At 40.0% G+C, this 17,116-nt stretch overlaps 1 protein-coding gene across 3 annotated transcripts in view; it reads right to left on the reverse strand.

The window, feature by feature from the left end:
- The window catches only part of si:ch211-247n2.1 (calcium-activated potassium channel subunit beta-2), a 30,509-nt gene that overhangs the window by 905 nt on the left and 12,488 nt on the right, over positions 1–17,116 (reverse strand). For 2 of the 3 annotated variants that reach the window (XM_031311987.2, XM_031311986.2), the window contains exons 2-4: positions 2,395–2,502; positions 884–1,054; positions 83–278 (exon numbers count right to left, since the gene is read on the reverse strand). In XM_031311987.2, the coding sequence (XP_031167847.1) occupies positions 83–278; positions 884–1,054; positions 2,395–2,444 (417 nt within the window). In that variant the 5' untranslated portion in view covers positions 2,445–2,502. Of the gene's footprint in view, positions 1–82; positions 279–883; positions 1,055–2,394; positions 2,503–15,005; positions 15,112–17,116 lie in introns of those variants that run through there. The other variant, XM_031311988.2, reaches the window with a different exon arrangement.

Genomic DNA, 17,116 nt, shown 5'->3' on the forward strand with positions numbered 1-17,116 from the left:
TTTGTGTAGAGCTGGCTCGTGTGTGTGGTAGTCCAGGTGTTCTTAATGTTACAGAAGTGTTTTGTCTATTCGCAGTCCAGACCTCAGGGTTGCTGTCCTGCGTCTCCTCGTTGTGCAACAGTCGTAGCACCTTTCCTGAGGAGTTGAGGCTCACGTAGACCTGGAGACAGGGGTAACGGGAACTCTTCCTGCACTCTGCTCCACAGCTGTATGAGCAGTTGACATCGCCCACGATGGTGGAGTTCACGATAGTGCAGCTAGCCTCATCAGTCCACACGCTGTAGAGAAAGAGCAATTCTTTTCAATGCATGCTGCAAACACACCTTGAATGATTTTAGCGGTTAGTTACTGAGTTTGACTATGCAGAACAACACAAGGTTGAAATGAATAATCACAATTAAGTCAGTTTCTATACTGAAACGGTCTGTAGGTGACCTTGTAGGGTCTGGCTAGTCCATATAGCATTCCGGGATGGGAGAAAAATGTGCTCTGATTTATTGGCATTTCTTTAAACCAATCACCATTGCCTTGGGTGGTGCTAAGCGCCGGACACAATGACAGTGCCTCTGCAAAATAGCCTCAGGAAAGAACTTTGTGGTGGAACATGTTTACGTTCAAAAGTTGTTAGGTTTGCAACAGAAAACTCAGATTGGACAGATAGTCTAGCTAGCTGTCTGGATTTATCCTGCAGAGATCTGAGGAGCGGTTAACCATAGTCCTCATAAATCCACCGGAGTTTAAAATGCCAACACAAAGAAAGCGGAAGGTGTGGGACATCTGGCCTAAAAAGAGGGACAGCTGGCGGAATATCTGGTGGCACCTGAACAATCCTGGAATTGGAACGTCGTCGATATCGACTAGTGACTTTGTGACTTGTTATTACCTGTCAGAGTAAGAGCGCAGTATGGTGATTCCCAGGACAAAGTACATCATGACAGAGAAGACGACCATGCTGAGGCCCAGCAGTATGGCTCTGTCCTCTCCTGCCCTATGAGCTGTCATCGTCTTCCTCTTGTCCAGGACATCATATTCACGGAACTTCTGGTAGATGGAACTAAAAAAGGTTAACGTGTAAGATGTCCCTTAGTAGTTTGAAATGTTTTACAGTCAACATTGGACACATCTCTAGACCTTCTATAGTGTAAAATGCAATCTCCTTTTAAAAAAAAATATAAATCACCAACTGATGTTAAAGCCATTAATCATCCATCGAGAAAGAAAGATTACATTATTTTGGTGCTAGTTCTCTTCACACTGGGTAAGTGGAGCAGTAGGACACACTCTGTGGTGTCCTTTAACTATGTCTATCAATGTAATACCTGCCTTTGGTCCTTGCACTGCCCACTCGTTTGCAGGGTCCACGAAATAGTGTGCTGAGACCTGAGAAGCTCAGAATGTTCAGAACTATAGGTTATGTGATTGCACAGTCTCTGCCTCCTTCGTATTAGATTAATTAATATTAAAGCAGCTGAGCCTTATATAATAGGTTCATGGGGGAGTCATAACACCCCAGTCTGCTTTGCTAAAGTACATGAAGTTTTAGGTAAAAAACATGCGAGGCATTTGGCATCACTATGCAATAATGATGGTGATTCCTGCACTGGCTACCACAGACTTTTGAACACTTTTTTAAATGCAGGTATATGTCTGCATGTTTACCTTATAGAACCTTTACCTTCTTATGAGCCAGTATGCTACATGATACCCTCATGATAAAACTGTGCTAGATGTTCTTAAGCCAATCCTTAAGGGCCAATAATTATCCATCATGACATCAGGTAATTAAATCATTTGGCTTCTTTTAAATTACTTCTGGAAGCCAACTTCTGTAGACTGGCTTTACTGTTATTTTTATTATGTCTTTAAATCAGAATTTTACTCATCTATTTTTACATTCATGTATTATATGTATCTAATTTTAGATTCATTTCAGATCATCTACTTTTATTACTGATGTTTCTCATGTTTTATTACTATAAAGGTGTCATTACACACTGTCTTGCCCCAGCTCTTGAATTTACTGACACTTTCACTACACTTAGAGTGATAATTTAAGTGTGTTGATCTCTACTCTTCAACTGACAGTTTAACTGCTTTTGGCCTTGACCGCTAAAATACTCCAACTGACATGTTAAACTGTTGTCACTGCTTACATACTAACTGGCACTTCAATTAGCACACACTTATCTCTGACGTTTGAACTTGAACTGAAATTGTAATTTGTTACATCATCTAACTGCGTCAGTGATTTTCTATGAGGTCAACTACTTTTCATTTTAACATTTTAACCTGTTATGTCCAGCAAACTTACACTTCCTTCAGAAAATGTAGCCTTTTCTAGAACATATTTTTGCATTAATATTGAAACAAATTGAGCAAGGCAGTATTCAATACCTGCGGTCACTTCTGCCATCTGTTGCTTTACTTCCTGCCCACAGAAACATCCTATCTGAGGAATGTGGGGACTGTAGTCCACCGATGCTGCCAGAGGGGCTGACCCACCTGCAAAATATATGAGACAGTTATTCAAAAACCCTACAGAATCTAGCCTCTATTGTCCTGACGGACCAGGAGACGGAGGCCAGAAGTACTATGGGCTATGGCTCAGATCCTGTGGTGGAAGTACTCAGATCTGTTACTTAAGTTAAAGTAGCAATACCACACTGTAGATGTGACTTGACTTGTATGTGTCAGCCCTTGTGCCCAATGTCAGCTGGGATCGCCTTGAGCCCCCCGCAACCCTCGAAGGATAAGCAATTATACTGTAGACAATGGATGGATTGATCCTTTTTGATAGATTGAGGTATGTTTCACTAATGATGCTGCTTGAATTCTGCACTTTTTATATAGATTAGATTAATTTCATCAAGGTACAGGGATTTAAAAAACAGCCTCAGGATCAACGACAAAATTAGTTGCAAAAAACATGTTCGGTGAACATCGATTAAGAATATCACTGGCTATATCACAATAATACCAAATATATCAGTTGTAATAGAATGCACGGACTGTACATAACATCAAAGACGCAAAAACAACCCCCGATGTATGTTCAAATGTCATCACTGAGCTGGCCCAGCATACCTCACAATGATTTACAATCCAGGTAACAGGTCTCTTTCATCAATCATCAATAAGAGATGCTTTGAGAGGTTACTGTACTGTCAGCACTGGTGTGTATGTGGCTGTATACTGTATATGCATGTGTTGTAGGCAGTACATGTAGATGTAGTTCACTCTGCTGGCAGAGAAACACGCCTCTCCAAAGAGGTCTGCAACCTGTTCACTCAGGTTATGTTTTCCTTTCAGAAATCACATTTGTCTACGCAAGTGCCTTATTTAGTTTTCACTATCTTGTGCAGTTGTTTTTTGTCAGACGCAGATATATGCTGCATATCCCTGACCTTTTTTCCAGTTTTGTATACAGTGACATTTACTTGATTTTTTTCTGTGATTGTGTGTAATCACAGAAGTGATTTCCCCCCATTCAATATCTCCATTGACATTTCATCAAATGCCTATATAGACAGTTTTAATTCTGGAACCAAGCCAACTAGCTAAGACATGAGTAAAACATGTGATTCAGCTCAAAAGAACATTTTGAAAACGAAAAAAAAGGCAAAGGTACAAGACTGTTTACATAAACGTTAGGAGACTTCAATCGTAGCAGTTTGCTATAGCCTTACGTGAGTGCGGTAAACATTTCCATGGTAACAGTAAGCTCCACCAATCAGAGACGTCACTGTAACGCTTATTTATTGTGGGTAGTGTAGTACTTCTCCATGATATTGCGAATACATGTTTCTTTGTAAAGATCTGCTCTAAGCATGGCCGCGGGAACTAGGGGTGCGGAGGGTGCTGCAGCACCCCCTAGCGAAAGGAGAAACTACTACAACCATAATAATAAAAAAAAAAAACACATTTATTTTTAATACTTTGATTATTAATATAAACCTAATCCCTTTCATTACAAATGAAATGTAATACATTTTAAAATTTGGTAAGTAAGAAATAAACATAATTTGATTAGAATGACTGCCGATTTTGCCAAGAGTCGAGTGGTGAAGATAGTTGTGGAAACTTTCCCGGCTGGTCAACAACAGTACAGAAGTTAGCTAGCCATGGCACAAAAGCGCATTTTGGATTTCTTTATAGATCAACCACAAGCTAAAAAGCGTAAAAGACCAGAGGCAGAAAACTCAGCAACTGTAACTGAATGAAGTAGCGACCCTGCTAGCAACAGACGACGAGAGAGCTAATCTTGTAAACCAAGCTAGCAGCACCAGGGTAGCCGCAGAGGGAACATCAACGTGAACTCCGTGCTGCCAGCCTCGGGGTCACACTTTTCCTGGTAGACGTTTTGGAGATGAGGATTTTTTTTTTTGTGTTATGACTGCAACACAAGGTAATAACGCTGGTTTACTATTATAATGCTGCCGCCGTGCAGTACATTGGCATGATTTATCAATTGTTCAGTAACAGTTCAACGGAAAGTTTATACGTTTTATTGGAGTTAATTGTGTTTTTTTTACACTCGTGTAAAGCCTAGCCTACGTATTGGAAAACCAGAATGAGGTCACATCTATTTTTAATTATCCTACTGTATTGTTATAAAATCATTAGGTCCAGCTTAACACGCGTTAATAACTTCTGATACATTAGGCCCAATATCTTTATGCCTTTAATTTGCTATTGCTGTGCTACAAAAACTTAAGGCTGCATTTCTCTATTTCAGTGTTTGTGTCAGGACTGACTGGCTTGCTTCACTTTGATTTGATTTAATATACTGTTATTCAGTGATGTGTTGTGTTTTGTGGCTCCGTTTTTGAGCTTGTATGCATTTTCTGTACCATTGTCGTAGCTTTGTGCCTATATCCTGCGTTACCCGTGCCTAGTTTGTTCTGTCTTGGATTTTGGACTTTATTCTTGTTTTTGTTTTTTCGCTTGTGGAGCGTGTACCTGTGTTCCAGTTTTATTACCGAAACATTAGTACTGTTTTGACACCACGAAGTGCCTTTGTTTTAATAAATAGAGATATTTTGCCTTCATCTTGACAGTATGGGTATGGAAGAAATTTAACTTGGTTAAATAGCGATAACGGTCTATTATTTCCCGGTGTTTCGGGATCAGTAGCCCACGGCAGGCTAATTACGCCATGCCACGCCGGACGCCACTTTTCCGGCTGCCTGCCTCTCTGCTGTGGAGATACAACCGGGCCCTGCGCCCAGTGCGACAGGTCTTACCTCGACTGTGTTGGAGAAGCCGCCGGGTCCTGATCTTGCCCCCTGTACTACTTCTGGGGTTAATGGATGGTTAACTGTATCGCCTAGCGGGACTGACGGCAGTCAACCAGCCCAGTCTGTAGATCCAGCCCTGGGGCGAATGCAGACCCCCCCATGGAGCAAGGTGGTAAAGGATGGGCGCCGACTGAAGCAGGTACGATTGAAGCAGGTAACTGAGAACCCTGCTCATCAAATCCCTACACCTCGTACTGAAAAAACTTCAGCGAGGTATGTGAGAAAGAAAACCGGCATAGTTGGGACTGGTGTGGTTAGCAATATACTGGCTGTCAAAACAAAGATGGTAAAGGTATTTGCTACAAAGTTTGATCTCAGTGTAGATGCCAATACTCTCAGTGAATATTTAAAAATGAAGCTGGGTCGGGAAGTGACATGTAGTAAAATAGAGACGGCACAGAGTAGATTCAGCTCCTTCTGTATCTCCGCTGAATGTAATGATGTGGCGGAGCTGTAAGACCCGCAGCTTTGGCCCGCTGGGTCTTTTGTCCGAGGTTACTATGAGCCTCGTCGCCCTAGAGGAGCAGACGGAGGTCCGTCTGGTCCAGAGGATGCCCCTCACTCTCGAGATGAGGGGCTGCTGCACGGTAACGATGCTGGGGTACCTATTACATGTGTGGGCGAGGACGGGATGAAGGCCAGCTGCTCCGTTGGGAGCAAATAAACACATTAAATGCGTGTTGTGTCTTACAATACTCGCGGATTGCGAGTTGGACATTCTGCTACTGATAGATCAATACGTCTGGTTGTGGACACAATACTGGACGAATGTGATATTCTGTGCCTGCAAGAAACCTTGCTGGCGAAACAAGATCTAGATAAGTTGAACATTATACACATGAACTTCCATGGGGCTGGAGAGTCCACTACCGACCTCAGTACGAGGCTGGTTCGTGGTAGGATAGCTGGTGGTGTAGCTATACTGTGGAACATTAAATATGACTCAATGGTGAAGGTGGTGCGTCTAAATGTTGACTGGGCTGTTGGACTAGAGTGTAACTGTAATGGAAAGAAATTTACTGTTTTAAATGTTTATACACCGTATGAATCACATGAGCATGAGGACGAATTTCTGAACAGGTTAGCTTTTATTCATTCATTCATAGAGGATAACAGCTCATCCTGTGTCTATGTTATGGGTGATTTTAATGCTGACATGTCTGATAGCAAATCCTTATTTGCAGCACACCTGCAGCAGTTCTGTAATGAGTCTAAATTAATTTTATCGAGTAAAGCTCTGTTGCCTGACACAAGTTTTACCTACGTTAGTGAAGCGTGGCACACAACATCTTGGTTAGACCATATTGTGACCACAGCTGATGCTCATGCCTCACTGGGTAATGTGGAGATTTGTTATGAACTTGCCATCTCTGATCATATACCTATTGCTGCACTGATAGATGTTGAGAATGTTCCCCTGCTGTCCAGAAATAATAATAATGCTGCTTCCTCCAGTAAACTGGACTGGTCAAAACTGAGCAAAGAGGTGGTGGCTGGATACTCACTGCGAACGGAGAGTCTCTTAAATAATATTGCTCTGCCTCATGAGGCCCTAATGTGTTCAGATATGAATTGCAAGGATGTGCAACATGTTGAAAAACTCTGTGCTATGTATGATGTTATTGTGAAATGTCTTAATACTTCCAGTGAACCCTTTTGTAAAAGTAACTGTAAGGTAGTTAACATCAGACCTGGGTGGAATGAGTTTGTGGCTGAAAAGTATGCTGAGGCAAGAGAGGCCTTTAGACTCTGGTCAGAGGCAGGTAGGCCTAGACATGGGGTATTGCTGGATAGGAAAAAATTGACAAATGCTAGAGTTAAGTATGCACTTTGTTTTATTAAGAAAAATGAGAACACGATGAGAGCAGACTCGCTAGCCAGAAAGCTACAGAATAACAAACTTACTGATTTCTGGCAAGAGGTCAAAATTATGAATAACAATAAAACAACGTTACCGGCTGATATTGAAGGGGTTGGTAGCCCAGAAAAAATAGCTGAGCTCTGGTGTCAGCACTACAGTGACCTTTTTAATTGTCTTAAAAGTAATTCAGTTGGAATCAATTATGAACATATTGATTTCTCAGCAGACATGATAGTTAGGGCAGTGGATATTTTTGATGCCATTCATATGTTGGAGAACAACAAAGCCTGTGGTATGGACTGCATTACTGCAGAACATCTAAAATATGCCAGCCATAAGCTCTGCCCTCTGCTCTCCTTATGCTTTAATGGTTGTCTGGTTCATGGTGTTCTGCCAAATGATATTATGTCTGTAATATTAGTACCTGTGCTTAAAGACAAGGCTGGTAAGCTCAACAGCATTGACAATTATCGACCAATTGCATTAGCCAGTATCTTGTCTAAAGTACTGGAGAGAATACTGTTAACAAAGTTAGAAATGTATGTCCTTACTACTGACAATCAGTTTGGGTTCAAAAGAAAACATGGAACTGACCTGTGTATCTATGCTCTTAAAGAGATTGTGTCTAGGTACACAAGCTTAAATTCATCTGTATTCCTATGCTTTATTGATGCATCAAAGGCATTTGATAGAATTAATCATGAACGATTGTTTGTAAAATTGTTAGATAGAGGTGTCCCTAAAGTTTTAGTGAGAATTTTAGAGTTTTGGTATGCCCACCAAACGTTTCAGGTTAAATGGGATAATGTTGTATCTGCTCCATTCTGTGTTAGTAACGGAGTGCGGCAAGGATGGATTTTGTCTCCTCTTTTATTTAATGTTTATATGGATGAATTATCAAATCAGTTAAATAGGTTACAAACTGGCTGTCTTGTGGGCAACACTACAGTTAATCATCTTATGTATGCAGACGACCTGGTCCTGCTCTGTCCATATAGTGCTGGGCTGCAGCAGATGCTGAAGGTGTGTTCTCAGTATGGCCTTGATTATGACATAAAGTATAATGCTATGAAAAGTCACATAATGATAGTTAGAAGTGACGAGGACAGGAAATCAACTTTTCCGACTTTTTATTTGTCAGATAGTCCTCTAGCTGTGTGTGAGGAAATTAAATATTTAGGACATGTCATATCTGATGACTGGACGGATGACAAAGACCTATACCGACAGCGCTGTAAAATCTACTCTCAAGCTAACATGCTTATAAGGAGGTTCTCTATGTGCTCTGACTCTGTGAAGTGCTCTCTGTTTAGAACCTACATCACACCATTATATACTGCTCAATTGTGGTCTAATTATAAGAAAAAGAGTATGCAGAGGCTCAAGGTAGCATACAATGATGCAATGAGACTGATGCTCCGTGTCCCTAGGTGGCAGAGTGCCACTCATTTGTTTGTGTCCACTAGAGTGCCAACGTGTGAGGCACTCTTAAGACAATTGATGTTTAGTTTTATGTGTCGATTGGACAAGTCAGAGAACCACATTATTGAAGCCCTAGTCAGCCCTCTGAAAAGTTGTTATAGATACACTTCCAGGTTAAGACGACATTGGTGCAGCAGCCTTTATATCCTATAGGCTCATATGCAATTTTTATGTATTATTGTGTATCCTATAGGTTAATATGCAATTTTTTATGTGTTTTTGTATCTCTTTTTTATACTATGTATACTGTATTATGTGTTATATGGACCTGTGTCTGCAATAAAGCTTTATTATTATAATTACGGTCTTGGATAGGCTATTTATATGAATTGAATCTCTATACAGTTCAGTAAATTGTGATGGATGCAGTTTGGTGTGTGGTGGTTGACTTTGGCTGAAAACATCACTCTGGAAAATTTGTCAGCACCCCCAATTCAAAATATGTTCCCGCGGCTCTGGCTCTAAGATCATTGGAGTCCAGTTACCAGACCTGAGCTCCCTCTGGAAGTAACAGGTAGTCCAGAAAGCTAAGAGAATCATGGCTAATTTTGACCATGTTCTGTCTTGCGTATTCTCTTTAATGTCATCAGTACGGCGATATCAAAGCCCCCCCCCCCCACCCACGTAAAATAAACAGATATTTGTATTCTTTCTGCCAAGGCCTTAAATTCGGCTGATGGCAGCAACCTGTAACATTCAGAGCTTGTAATCCTGTGGAAGCATTATGCTTTCATTTATGTATTTATTACTCCCATTAAAGGTCCAGTGTGTAACGCGTTTAGTTGTTCATTATCAAAATCTGTGTTGCCCGTTCACAAACTTGTCCTTTTTCATGAATATTTACCACCACCATCAATTCCAAGTATTCCTTTTGGCTTGACATTTTACATTTGCATTCGCATGAACCTATGTAGACGCTCCATATTCATGCGCCATCTTGAAATATGTTAGCCGGTAAGGGACATACAGGACATAATGCTCCGCCTTTCGTGTTTTCGCTGTCACATGATAAACTCACAGGTGCTGCTAATGCTGCTAATGGGTATCCTAGCTTCCCAGCTCCGGCAAGTTTGAAGAAGGAAACATGGAGGACCACACGTATTCAAAATCCAAATTTCAGGAACAGGAGTCTTCTTCTTCGCCCAGAAAAAGAAAAAGGATATTGAAAAGAGCAAGAGACCGGCTTTTTGAAGCGTGAAGGCTACCGTAGCTGTAATACGTACTTTGAACTGCATGGTGCAAGAGAGTTGATTGTGATATATGATCTCAACGCTAGATGGGAGAAATTCCTACACATTGGACCTTTAAGTTAGATTATGGTTGTATATTTATTTTATTTTGCTTATATTTTCGACAACCTGTGTGTGCTTTGCTGCTCTTGCCTGGGTTACCCATTTCTTGACCAGCTACTACTGACATGTTGGTTGATTGAATGATTGCGATGGTGTCGATTAGGGGTGTCCTTGACCAAGAATTTACATTGGCAAATCAGAGTCGTCAAGTCTTGCCTATCGTCGACTGAAATATTCAGCTGTGATAAGGTTGTGTGTGAAGTTACTTTTGTATGAAAACATGCAACCGATTAGGACATAGAAATAAAAAGAGTAGCTTCTTATTGTAAGTGTTGCAAGGGTGTAGAAGATTAATTAAAAAATGTTTGGTTAAAGTGATGGTTCAGAGTAATTTCACTCTAGGCTGCTTTGCACCTTGACCTCGAGCCAAACAACCCCGATAAGCTTTTTTCCCTTGTTATAACGTTGGTCGAGTTAGCGTTATCAGCTGGTTAGCTTAGTGCAGGCGCTAATGGATCCACGTTTGTATCTCGTAAATTACCCCACTAATAACCAAACTTCTACAGTAGTACAAATAGTTTCTGTACTTATAAAACGAGGCATTAGAAAGTTTGTAACTACACCAGAAGTATATTTAAATAACACTTGCCTGATGGATACTCCTCTCGGCTGCTACCGCGCTATTGCACTATCGGCGCTATCGCGCAGTACTTACATACTACTACTACATACTTCTGGTGTAGTTACAAACTTTCTAATGCCTCGTTTTATAAGTACAGAAACTATTTGTACTACTGTAGAAGTTTGGTATCATTCTGGGCATTATTAGTTGGGTAATTTACGACATACAAACGTGGATCCATTAGCGCCTGCACTAAGCTAACCAGCTGATAACGCTAATGTTATAACAAGGGAAAAAAGCTTATGGGGGGTTGTTTGGCTCGAGGTCAAGGTGCAAAGCAGCCTAGGGTGAAATTACTCCGAACCACCTTATTGGGAGAAAACGTGTAAAATCAGACATTGAGCACCCCTATATAACCAAAATGGCATGATCCTCGTTTCATAACGCCTCTGCGAAGATTCGACTGAGATAGGCAGTCGATTCAGGCTCCTTCGATCGAAGCATTGAATATTTGACATTTCGGGGTCACCCCGAGTGTTAATTCTTGTCTGCGTTTTATTTGACTGGTTGACTGCTAAATTCCATTGCCCTGTTGGAGTAAATAAAGTTGTTTGAATTGAATTGAATGGTTTTGTTTGATTTAATAGGTACTTGTGGGTTCTACAGGGGCATGAACCTTCGTTTCACAATCTTGTAGCTCGTAGTAGTAGTAAGATGGTTTGGACATTATGGCTAATAATCAAAATTCTTACGGAGTAAATGAAAGGGATATTTACTTACAGAACTACACTGTTGAGCTCTATTGGGGTTGAAGACTACATATTTAACAGAAAGCCTGCATTAGAAACTGAGAGCATGGAGTAACCAGGCAGGGGAAGTCATCATGGGAAATGTAGGATTCCGTGTTTTCAACAATTTTTTATTTTTTATGTGTCTCTTTAAACCCTCCCAACTTTGTGTGTACCACAATACACCTTTTATTCGTACAAAGGTTCCTTCCTACAGCTAGTATATGTCTAGTAGGAAGTTGTAAGGTCAGCCTGGTTAGCATAGATAAGTTATTGCTAAACTGGAGATGGCGACGAGACAGTATATTAATACAATATTTACGTTGCTTTCACTTATAGGGCTGGGTATTACACCTTAATACTTCTGGGTATCGACCAAAATAAGTCTGGCATTGATTAAAAATTATAAAAATCTGAAATATCAACCTTCCATGCTTGTTCAGATTCTAAGTCTCGTAAATGTATTCTTTGATTATATAATCCAGAGTAGCCTTTGACTCTATGAAAAGTCTGTAGAGAAACACATTTAGTGTGACAGCCTATCAATCACCCTGACAAGTCTTCCTGTTAGTGTGGAGAAACGTGTAACCTAAAACAAGTGGGGCTGACATTGTGTGCGTGCACGTGTCTTTCCTGAGAACATGTTCTTTTGATTGATGACTGACTGCATACCTAAACAGATCTTATATTTATCTTTTTAAAACTAATGGAAAAACTCTCTCACACACACACACACACACACATACATGAAAAGGTATGTCGACACGCTGTCTGAAACATAACTGTCATTCCTTTACAGTTTAAGACCTCTTGCTGCTCTCGTAAAAGCTGACATTGTGAAGGACAGACTTGAGCCTTGTCACTGGGCAGGCTGTTCTCATTCACTGTTCATGCTTATACCTCAGAAAAATAATGCACTTTTTTAAATAATATATATGTAATCGTCAGCCAGGACGTACAGGGCTAACCTGACGCGCCAGATGTTAACACAACCATCTGAGAAGTCATTGAAGACTGTTTTGAAAAGGACAGGCACTTTCAAAAAGCTACCTGGCCGGTGATTGGATAAACCATCTGTCTATCACGTTCACCATTGCAGTTCGTGAAATAGTCACGGAATTTTAACCATTGATTTGTGTACGCGGACACGTTTTTCTCGTTTTTTCTGTCTGTCCTTCAGGAAAGCCGTATCTCTTTGTTGTTATTGATATTTTTCAAACTATAACCGCTACTTTAATCAACATATTGCTTCAATGTACATATTTAATGAGTTATTTTTTCACCAACAACCATGGGACAAGTTGCTCAGTTTTTCCATTAAGTTATGCACCATTGTAAATGTCCCCAACCCGCGGGGATTCACAGGAAGTGACGAAGTAATGACCGCTCGGTAGGCTTCTTCCAAAATAAAAAAATGACATTATATATTGATGTATTTGTCACATGTTTAGGTTAGGATTTATATAATAAATATAACAATAATAAAAAAAAATACTGTTTTATTTAAAGCACTTTGAATTGCCTTGCTGCAGAAATGTGCTATGTAAAAAACCTCACAGTCCAGTGTTTAGAATACAGCCTATGGCTTCTTTGACAAATTTGCATTTGGTGTATTTTTACTTGTACTATTGTCAAAAACAAAACATAAACTTTTTAAAAAAAGAGCATTTAGAATTTTTTTTCCGTACATCATATATATATTATATATATATATATATTATAAATCGGGATATCTCTGTGTCCCTACACGTGCGCAGTACAGCAGCGGGAGGTGGGGAGTTGCTGAATCCCTACAAGGCCCATTGATTGCGGGTCACCGACTACAGGTGTCTTGCCAAAAACTCATTGCTGTCTACCCTACATGCAAATGATGAAATAGGGGACACGCTGAATCTCTAAGTGAAATGCAGCCGAGCCACAACTGGTTTATCGGTTGGGGCTCTCCAGTACGTTGTTTTGTTGCGCACATTTTACCGGCCGTTCTGCGTGCTGCTCAGCCCATTCAAAACAGGCATATTTGGAATGGGCAGTGCACTAGTTACAGTATTTAAAAACACAGTGTTCTAGTATTGCAGTTGATAAACGTTAATAGCTAGAGACAAAAGGGAAAAGAAGAATTAGCATAATTAAGTGTGGAACACTGCATTATTAGTTTTTTTGTAAATAAATTACTTCTTTGAAATAACAATTTGGGGTAACATATTAATTATTATATTCAGAAGATGATTCTCATATCATTATAGTTTAGTTATAGGCTAGATATCCATCCTAAACTTTGTAGCCTTTATTGAAGCATTAGGAAAGACTTCATTTTCTTATGGAATAAGGATCTAGTTTTAGGAAGCATTTTTGAGTTATTACAATTACATTAAGTAGATTTTTGGGAAGGTTTTTGAGTAAGATGTATATAGCTTTGTATAGATATATGTGTACATTTACACCATGTGTTTTGGTATTTTTGGCACACTGCTATCCTCAGCAAACTGCACAAAGACACAAGTCATTTTGCCTATATTTTACTGAAATAGAGAGCTTTGTGCAGTGGTGCGATGCCAACCATCTCATTCAACAATTTCAAAAACTGAGGAAATGGTTGTGACACGAGTCAGTGGGTATCAGAGGTCATAAATGATGAACCAATCAATCAGGTCTGCTCCTATATGTACCTTGGCGTTCCTTTGGACAACACCTTTGGCTGGAAGGCCTGTGTTGAAAGTTTGTGTTATCATTTACAGCAGAGATCATAGTTTTTATGCACACTCTGTATTACAGAGCATATTCAGGTATGGGATGTCAGAAAGGTATGGCAATATCTCAAAACATTTCATTAAAGCTTGCTAGGTACAGACTGCCATGAAGGTTGTGGAGAGGAATGGAAAAGTCCACCCATGCAAGCGCAGAGAATACTGTCTGATCTATATTCTTTATGCCAAGTATGCTTGACGCTGCAGGGGTTGTGCGAAAGCTTCATGCAAAGGGTTGTGTAATAGGTTGCTCTTATCACTGTTTGTGAAAGATTTGCAATATATGTAAATTATGGCTGTGATGTGCTTCAGTAGGCTACATGTCACTTTGTTTATATGTTGTTTTTATTGTAACTATGTCAGATGTATGATAAGACAATATGTCAAGTGTTATGTCTGAAGCATTTGAGTGGCACAAGTAGGCTATCACCTGCAAAGTCGTCTTACATGAAATGTAAAAATGAAAACTTTGTCATAGGACTTAAACACATCGTTGGAAAGGTCTGAACCTGAAGAGTAACATATGTCAGTCTGAAGAGAATACATCACTCCTGCTTTGAAATATTGACCTCTGAACCTTCAACCCAGTACGTGTATGTGTGAAGGCTTGCCATTTAGGAGGTACAGGAGGTGCTACACACATAGGACCAGCTGTTATAGAAAGCTCTTGACCTCAGCTGCCATGTAGATATGGTCACCAAAGTTCACCAACTGTAAGCACTGTCAAATATGGTAAAAAGCTATTTTCACCTATTTAACCATTAGATTTTTAAAATCCGATGACACCAATATGTTCACCATCCCAAAAAACCCCAGGGAGAATCAAAAGTTCTACACTGCCAAATTCTACTTGTGAGAAATATACCAATTTATTTTAAAACTACAACTCCCACTAGAGACGCGCCACAGAACCTGTTACCTGAACCTGTAGTTCTTCTGGGGTGGGTGGGTGGACTCGTTCGACTCCTATTTAGCGCTGTCTGCCGTAAATGGGCTTCATTCCATTTCAGATTGCCGCCGGCTGAGCAATCATATACAGTACATAATACAAATACATAAAACATGTTTATTTGGTTTACAGTTTGTTGTTTATTTTGGTGTTATTTCATTGTATTGAATTGTAGATGGGGAAGTGATGTGTCCATGTCGTGAGTTGTATGTTTTGTGTTAAAAATAAAATAAAAAATGTTAATCATAAAAACAAATACATAAAACAGTTTTTATTTTATAAATTCTCACATACAGTGTGCGATAAATGCATCAGTATTATGTATAGTATGTATTTTTTCTTTCAGACTTACTGAGCGGTTATTATTTCGTCACTTCCTGTGAATCCCCGCGCATTGGGGACATTCACCATGGTGCATAACTTAATGGAAAAACTGAGAAATGTGTCCCCTGGTTGCTGGTGACCAAATCACTCATTAAATATGTACATTGAAGCGATACTAGCGTTAAAAAGCTGCTTGCCCGCTGTTCCATTCTCTGACATGAATGCCCCACATTGCATTGTGGGGCATAGGCTATGAATGCCCTCTGTACAAAGTGTTCTGACAGCACTGTAATATTTTACAGGTAATAAGAGCGACATAATAACATTAAAATAAAGAAATAAAAAGCATGATAACATCTCGTGAATAAATGTTGATTAATGTAATGTAACAAAGCAATACAGCTTCCCTGGTAATAAGATGGTCACAATAAATAATGATATATACTAGTATTATAAAAAAATAATGCTTTTTTTATAAATAATCACAAACGTGTGACAAATACCTCAATATTTAATATTATTTCGGATGCACAGAGCTGTACGTTTATTACTACGTCAAGCCTCCTAGCCGGTTGGAGACGCGTAACCATGGTTTTTAAAAATGGTTGCTAGTGACAAAATCACTTGTTAAATATGTAAATTGAAGCGCTATTGGCGTGACAGAGCTGCCAGGTCGCTGTCCGATTATGTGATATGAATGACCACATTGCATTGTGGGATATAAGATACGAATGCGTCCGCTAGTAGGGTCCTGTTTTACAGCATACTGTAATATTTCACCGGTAATAAGACGGACATAATAACATTAAAGGGGTGATAGAATGCAAAACCAATTTTACCTTGTCATAGTTGAATAACGACAGTTCGGTGGGTAAATAGGACATACAGAGAACCTCAAAATCCCATTGATACCCCTATCCTCTGCAAATCTCACATTTTGAAACTGCCGCTGAAAACGGGTGAATCTCAACAAAGCTGGAAGCTGACGTAAGCATCCCAAATTCTAGTCTTTGTCACGCCCCAACATTTGCATAGGCTACACCACTGACCTGAGGTCAGCTTAATCTTCTGAATCTAGCTAGGTCATGCACATCTCCAGAGGTATGCTATTTAATTACTAAATTCACTTCTGAGACTTTTTTATTCAAGAAATCAACTATGTAGAGGTCAAATATGGGCCGTTTTACGAAAATTGTTGGCTAATTGCAAATTTTATCTGACTGTGTGTCACAGTTCAGCAGGAGCTCAGCAGGCTACGTGACAGCGGCCGGTGCTGCCTCACCGCCCGCCGTGTCCTACTTCATAGACTCGCTGTGAGCTAGCTGGATCTCTGTCACGAAGGGAAGCCAGCGGCGCTCCATACCCGCGCAAAGTCACCGGTTCTGGGTTACTGGACTACAAAATGCAGAGGCCCTGATGGAGCTCCAGGGCCTGCAGCTAGCCGCAATCTTTACCCATAAGACTGAAGGGACAGTAGCAGCTAACGAAATCCCTAATGTTCACAAAAATGCATTAAATTGAAATCGGACACCATAGTTAGCTTTATAAGACCTTGGGGTAGATGTTATATAAGTGGCGTGACGAAATTCAAACTGTAAATATACTTTAATTATGCCGAAAGTGAAGCTAACTAGTCGCGATCTGTACACATAGGATTGAAGGGACAGTAGCAGCTAATGAAATCCCTAGCTAATGTTCACAAAAATGCATTAAATTGAAATCGGACACCATTGTTAGCTTTATAAGACCTTGGGGTA

This window comes from Sander lucioperca, chromosome 11 (genome assembly GCF_008315115.2).
Source record: "Sander lucioperca isolate FBNREF2018 chromosome 11, SLUC_FBN_1.2, whole genome shotgun sequence".
NCBI lineage: Eukaryota > Metazoa > Chordata > Actinopteri > Perciformes > Percidae > Sander > Sander lucioperca.